The 7,500-nt window shown below is 39.5% G+C and overlaps 1 protein-coding gene across 3 annotated transcripts in view; it reads left to right on the forward strand.

Moving 5' to 3' along the window:
• The window catches only part of LOC135089268 (uncharacterized), a 77,537-nt gene that overhangs the window by 58,476 nt on the left and 11,561 nt on the right, over nt 1-7,500 (forward strand). For all 3 annotated transcript variants that reach the window (XM_063984730.1, XM_063984729.1, XM_063984731.1), the window contains one exon: nt 4,123-4,236. In XM_063984730.1, the coding sequence (XP_063840800.1) occupies nt 4,123-4,236 (114 nt within the window). The remainder of the gene's footprint in view (nt 1-4,122; nt 4,237-7,500) is intronic.

A 7,500-nucleotide genomic window follows, 5' to 3' on the forward strand; every position in this document is an offset into this window, starting at 1 on the left:
CCAAGGAGATCAGGTCCTAAACGGGTATCCTTTTGAACGCGCGCGCGCGCGTGTGAGTGTGTGTGTGTGTGTGTGTGTGTGTGTGTGTGTGTGTGTGTGTGTGTGTCGTCGTTATGGTCCTGAACGAATCGTGTGTGTGTGTGTGTGTGTGTGTGTGTGAAGAGGTGACGCTATGGTTCATACCCAAGCAGAGAGAGAGAGAGAGAGAGAGAGAGAGAGAGAGAGAGAGAGAGAGAGAGTGTGTGTGTACAAAGCAATACGCAAAATACTTAAAAACAAACACGATGACTCTTAGAATGTCCTTCCTTCTCCTCCTCCTCCTCCTCCTCCTCCTCCTCCTCCTCCTCCTCCTCCTCCTCCTCTACATCATTAGTCACCAGACACTAAGATTCACCACAAACAAAACTAAATTAATTCAACGCCTTACTTCTAATGTTACTCACAAATTCATTATTCTCTTATTACTGTTTTAAATTTTCTGGGCAGTTTTACTTTGGATGGGTGGGGAGGAGGCTTCTACAGTACTACCCTTTACCTCACCTGCTTAGAAGTTAGTGTATAATTATGAAACAGCTTAATAAGAAACTCAATACCTGTTCATTGATTTTTTTTTTTAGTTTCTATATTTCTCCTTCTTTATTCGCCTTTACCCTCTTCTCTCCATTTCTTCTTTTCCTCTCCTCTTCCTCTACCCTTCCTTCTCTCCTCTTCCTCACACTCCAGCGATATATAACTCTTGTATCCTTACCCCCAGCTTACCTCCCTCTCTCCCCCCTCCTTTCCTCCTTCCCTCTCTTCCTCCTTCTCCTCCCCCAATCGTCTTCAAGGTAACGGGACTCAACAAGCTTACGAAAATACTGAGGGGAGGAGGGAGGGAGGAAGAGAGGAGAGAGAGGATGGGGGAGGGAGGAAGAGAGGAGAGGAAGAGAGGATGGGGAGGAGGAAGAAGAGGAAGAGGAGGAGCGAGAAAAGCCACCAAGCCACACATTAGCATAACCCAAGTCCTCCTCCTCCTCCTCCTCCTCCTCCTCCTCCTCCTCCTCCTCCTCAAATAAACGACTTTGGACCTAAAAACAAAAGCAAATACGCCTCAGATTTCCTTGTTTTCTTTTCACAGGAATGTCGTGACACTTTCCTCCTCCTCCTCCTCCTCCTCCTCCTCCTCCTCCTCCTCCTCCTCCTCCTCCTCCTCCTCCTCCTCCTCCTCCTCCTCCTCCTCCCACTCCTCGTCTCAGTGTCTCATATCCTCTGTTGGGGGTGGCGGGTTTAAGGTTTTCGAGAGAGAGAGAGAGAGAGAGAGAGAGAGAGAGAGAGAGAGAGAGAGAGAGAGAGAGAGAGCTTGCAGACATCGTCCCAGCCATTATGACATTTCAAAGCACTGAAAGTTACTTTAATTGACAAGTGCAAGTAATAATGTTATAACCTTGAATAAATGGATTGGATAAATAAATAGATTAGTGAATAAATAAATAAATACATAAGTACATAATAAATAGCGAATATTGAAAATATAAACAATATTACCAAGAGAGAGAGAGAGAGAGAGAGAGAGAGAGAGAGAGAGAGAGAGAGAGAGAGAGAGAGAGAGAGAGAGAGAGACTCACTCCGAAGTAGCTACATAAATACGAATAAAGGAAAAAAATGAATAAAAAAACAAGAAAAGAAACAATTAAATAAATATCAGTAAAAGGAAGGAAGGAAACTAACTTATTAAAAACACATTTTTGCATCACAGGGAACTTTTATTAATGAAAACTCTTGTAACGAAAACGGGAAAGAACTGAGAAAAAAAAAAAAAAAACGGAGGAGCGTGAGGCTAGCTGGCGGGGGGAGACATTGGAAGGGAAGGGAGAAGGGAGAGAGGGAGTGAGGGGGTGAGTCAAAGAGAGTGTCAGGGGGTGGATGGTGGGGCGGGGGTGTCAGGGGCGTGTGACCTTAACCCGGTTTTTCCTACTGGTGAAAACTGGGCATCCGGCAAGGAGATTTTTTTTCAACTTATCCCCGCAATGTTTCTCTGTGTGTGTGTGTGTGTGTGTGTGTGTGTGTGTGTGTGTGTGTGTGTGTGTGTGTGTGTCGTGCCTGCTGGTTCTAGTCCTGGGTTCTGGTCCTGTTGCTGCTGCTGCTGCTACCGCGCCAACTACTGCTTCTCTTGTTCAGCTTGTGTTGTTTTTACAGTTAGCTATGGATGTACTTGTCTCGTATGCTTGTACAGGTGTTATTGTTCCTGCTGCTGCTGTTGTTACTGCTGCTACTGCTACTGGTTCTTTTACTGTTACAATTACTGCTGTTGCTGCTGCTGTTGCTGGTTCTGCTGGTACGTCTGTCTGCCTTGCTACTGCCAGTACTGTCATCTTCATTATTATTATTATTATTATTATTATTATTATTATTATTATTATTATTATTTTTATTATTATTATTATTACTATCACCAAAAATCTTTTCTATTATTCTATTTCTAAGATCTTTGCTACCATTACCACCACCACCACCACTACTACTACTACTACTACTACTACTACTACTACTACTATTACTACTACTACTACTACTACTACTACTACCACACTACCTCACACACATCCACCACCGCCAATACCGTTACAAACAGTGCTGCCAGCGCCACAAGCAGACTTCACGCGCCACCACCAGTGTTGTCACGCCGCCCAAAATTAGCCCAAAAACCCGCACATCCTTTCACGCACAAAATCACTAAAAAATAGCCCAATTCCTGCCTTGAATTAGCCCAATGTGGCGTGTATTTAACCTCTATTTTTTCCTTCATTTTCTCTCTTATTCGTTTTCTTTTCCTGTTACGTTCATTATGTTTTCTTTTCCTGGTATGTTAAGTAGCATTGTCACCTTTATGGTAATTAGGTTCTGTTTTACCTGTCTCATTTGACCTTGACCTATTTCCCACCTGAGTTATGTTAGGCCTTCTTCACTAAATACCTGGGAATGTCATTGCTACTGCCGCTGGTACTGCTGCTGAGGCTGTTGTAGTAGTACATGGTGCTGCTGATGCTAATATTAAGTGTTGTTGATGTTATTGTAATATTCTTTCTTTCTTCGGCTGTTTTTTGTTGGTATTGTTTGTATTTTCACACACACACACACACACACACACACACACACACACACACACACACACACACACACACACACACACACACACACACACATTCAATGATAAATGATGTGGTTATGTTTTCGTTTGTGAATCAGTTTAAGCACTTGTTATTTTCCTCTCTCTCTCTCTCTCTCTCTCTCTCTCTCTCTCTCTCTCTCTCTCTCTCTCTCTCTCTCTCTCTCTCTCTCTCTCTCTATCGTTTTGCATTTTGTTCTTTTTATCGTCTGTATCTTGATTTTCTATAGTTTCTCGTTTTTTTTTGTTACTTTCTTATTAATATTTTATCTCTTGCGTTTTTTTCAGCTCATTAATTATCTCTTATTCTTCCTGTTTATTTATTTTTTTTTCTCCGGCCTCAAATCTTCTTCAGTTCACTTTTACTTACAAATGTTGATGTGTCATTTTTTTGTCACTATGTTTACTTGCTTTAAAATTATAGACATAGTATTTTGTGTCTTGTTAACTATTTTATTTTATTTTTTTTTCCGGTTTTAATTCTTTTTTTTTCTTTATATACCGGTTTTATGTTCGCACTTTTACTTACTTTTCTTCATGTTGTCCTTATTCCTTAATTTTGCAATCATCTGTCTCATTATGGTCCATTCTACGTGTATTTTCCCATTTTCTTGTGTTCCTCTTGCTTCTTCATCCTATATTCATTTCTAGATTCATTTGTTTCTTTCCTTTAATGTCTAGTTTTTTATTCAACTTTATTTTCGGGTTTGCCTTCATTTTTTTTTTCTCATTCATACATTCTTTTTTATCCCTTTCAGATCTGCCTTGATTTTTCTCCCATTTATGTATTTCCTTGATGCTTTTCCTTACGATCTGTCTTGTTTTGTTTTTTCCTTATTTTCTAGATATTTCTTTTTTATGTCTCCCTTTCAGGTCTGCCTTTATTTTTTTCCCCATTTATACATTACATTTGTCTCCCTCTCAGATCTGCCTCACCTTTCCCCTTCAGTATACCTTTCTTTTTGTCTTTCTCCCAGATGACATCCCCGTCCCCCCCGCTAGTGCTGGTGCTGCTGGTGCTGGCCGTGGGCGGACCCTCACCCTCCCCCGCCCACGCTCTGCCAGATTCGCACGCCCATGCAGATGACACGGTGAGTGAAATAGACAGGTGTTGTTAGCATACATGTTCCTGTGTTTATTAGTTAGCTTACCTGTTTGTTATTGTTATTTTTGTTGTTGTTGGTGTTGTTGTTGTTGTTGTAGTAGTAGTAGTAGTAGTAGTAGTAGTAGTAGTAGTATTTTTTTAAATGTTTCAACTTACTCGGTGTTGTAAAAAAAAGTAAGCACACACACACACACACACACACACACACACACACACACACACACACACACACACACACACACACACGAAGGCACACGCAAAATGGACATGTTGCTAAATTTAGAAATCACCAACTCGCCTTTCAAAAGTAAAAAAATAAAAAAAAAGATAGAGGAAAATGTGAGTCGTTTTCTCTCTCCAGAATTATCTTTAACATCACAAGACATGCGTGAGGGAGAGAGGGAGAGGGAGAGGAAGGGAGAGTAGTGACCGCGGTCGTCGTGCATCACTCCTCTCTCTTTCTCTCTTGCGTTATCTTAGTTACTTGTGTTTCTAGTGACAAGCCACTGGAAAATATAACACATCACTATGTTTACTACTACTACTACGACTACGACTACTACGACTACAACTACTACTACTACTACGACTACTACTACTACTACTACTACTACTACTACTACTACGACTACTACTACTACTACTACTACTACTACTACTACTACTACTACTACTACTACTACTACTACACTGCCAACAACAATATTAAAGATAATTCTTACATTTTTTAGGGAAATATATTAATACGACGTCGAAGTAGAGAGAGAGAGAGAGAGAGAGAGAGAGAGAGAGAGAGAGAGAGAGAGAGAGAGAGAGAGAGAGAGAGAGAGAGAGAGAGAGAGAGAGAGAAGAAGAAAATGTAAAGAGAATGAGAGAAAAATACAATGACCTTCCTCAGCATGGGGGAAGAGGCGAGGAGAAGGAGGAGGGGGAGGAGGAGGAGGAGGCGGAGGATTAGTATCAAAGCGTGACTTGGCTTGGAACAGATGGATTCCAGTGCCTGAGCAGGATGACTGAAGACACAATAAAGAGGATCGAACCCTTTATCGAGATCGCGGTTTTTAAATAATGCAGGTTTGGTTTTTGCTTCTGTCAAACGTAAATCTTGTCATAATTGAAGGCAGTGTATCGTGATCTTAATGGATTGAGCTTTTTGTTTTATTTATTTTTTTTTAACTTCGTCGGATTTACTGAAGTTCGAAATGAAAGCGTTTTTTTTTTTTTAATGAGATAATAAAGGAATTAGAGTGAATGGATGAATAATACAAATCAATCAGGTAATGAATATGTGTTGATTTATTTGGAATGCGAGGAAAATAAAAGAATGAAGGAAGGAAGAAGTGATACGAGGAGTTGAGTTAAAAGTAAAGATGGGAAGAATTCATTGTTGACTGAAAAAAAGAAAAGAATTGTAATTATGTGGGATAAATTATGAATGAAATTGAAGGAAAGAGAGAAGAAGAAAGAGTAAAAAAGAATTATGGAGGGGAGGAAGAGGAGGAGGAGGAGGAGGAGGAGGGGGAAAAGCAGAAGGAAAGACCAAAAGAGGAAGAATTTAAAAGAGAACTAGCAACAAAAAACATGAACAAGAAGAGCTAGAAGAAGAAAAAAGAAGTAAACGAATTAAAATAGTAGGATGAAGGAATGACCAATAAAATTAATAAGCAACAATCAGCGAAGAAAGTGAAGAAAAAACGAAGAAAAGACATAATACAGACAAATGCAAAGGGGTAAATGAATTTGTACGATATAGACAAATAGATAAACGAATAAGGAAACGAATAAATAAGAGGAAAAAAGAAAAAGAAAGAAAGGAAAGATTTAATACAGACAAATACATGAGTAAATCAATTGATATGATATAGATAAATAGACAAACGAATAAATAAACAATTAAATAAAAGAAAAACAAAGAGAAAGGTGTAAATAGATAAATATGATACAGATAAATAGAAAAAAACGAATAAATAAGAGAAAAAACGCATGAAAAAAATGAAAAACCAAAGAGTCAGAAACAGGTAACCTTCTTCTCATTCTGCTCACCTCACTTCCGTCACAACAGGTAGAGATAATTAGAGGCACGACCAGGTAACGCTCACGTGCGTCAGGTGAAGTAACACTCACACTCCACCACACACACACACACACACACACACACACACACACACACACACACACACACACACACATTCAGATTTATTGACCACAGAATCACAGATTACAACTAAATATACTCCGGTTACATGGTCCAAAATAATGCACGTACTGTAAGTTATACACAGAACAGTTACAGTTCATTATATTCTAAGCATATAATGAAAGAATACAATGAATAACACCACACACTATCTCATAATCACTCCTTTCAACAAGTAAATTCTCCACTGTGGTGATCCATGTCGTTACCTCAGCAAACACACACACACACACACACACACACACACACACACACACACACACACACACATCTACAATATGCAACACTCCCTCACTCTCGCTCCCTCTCCCTTTCTCACCTCCCGTAAACAAAGTGAGTGTGCAATACCGCTCGTTACATTCCACTTCCTACCTTCTGCCTGCCTGACTGCCTGACTGCCTGCCTGACTGACTGACCCAACACTCTCACTCCACGCCTCGCAATGACTGGGTGTGTTGTGTTAGTGGCAATGGTGGTGATGGTGGTGGTGGTACACTAACCCTTACTACCATGGTCTCTCTTCAAACTTAATTGAATGTTGTGGCGGAACTTAAAGGTAGGATTGTAAGTAACGTTATTGACACTCAGGCGAAATTAAATTGTTTAACCTTTTCATCGAGATATGCAGCAATTCATTGTAATAAAAAACAATGTATGGAAACTTTATAACCATCTACAAATAAGAAGGGGATAAAAAAAAATTATAGATTCTGCAATTTCTAGCCACTGCAATCTTTAGAGGTGGCTGTGGAACAAGAATAGATGTCTCAGAGTGGTTGGTGATTAAGGAAACGCACTAAATACTAGTTAAAGACGTAAACAGTATTCGTTATTAATTCTTTGATCGTTGTGGTTTACTCTCTAGTTGAATAGAAGGTTGTGGGACAGATTTACAGTATTAGGTAGAGATAACACTGACAGCAAAAGGAAGGATGGAGTTTGAATTTTTTTAGTGAATGTAGACTTTTCCATTGTTTATTTTATGTTTATTTATTATTTTTTTCTCTTCTGTAAAATCGTCAAATGTTTCTCAGATGAGGTAAAAAAGTGGCA

The sequence above is a fragment of the Scylla paramamosain genome, chromosome 32, assembly GCF_035594125.1.
Source record: "Scylla paramamosain isolate STU-SP2022 chromosome 32, ASM3559412v1, whole genome shotgun sequence".
NCBI lineage: Eukaryota > Metazoa > Arthropoda > Malacostraca > Decapoda > Portunidae > Scylla > Scylla paramamosain.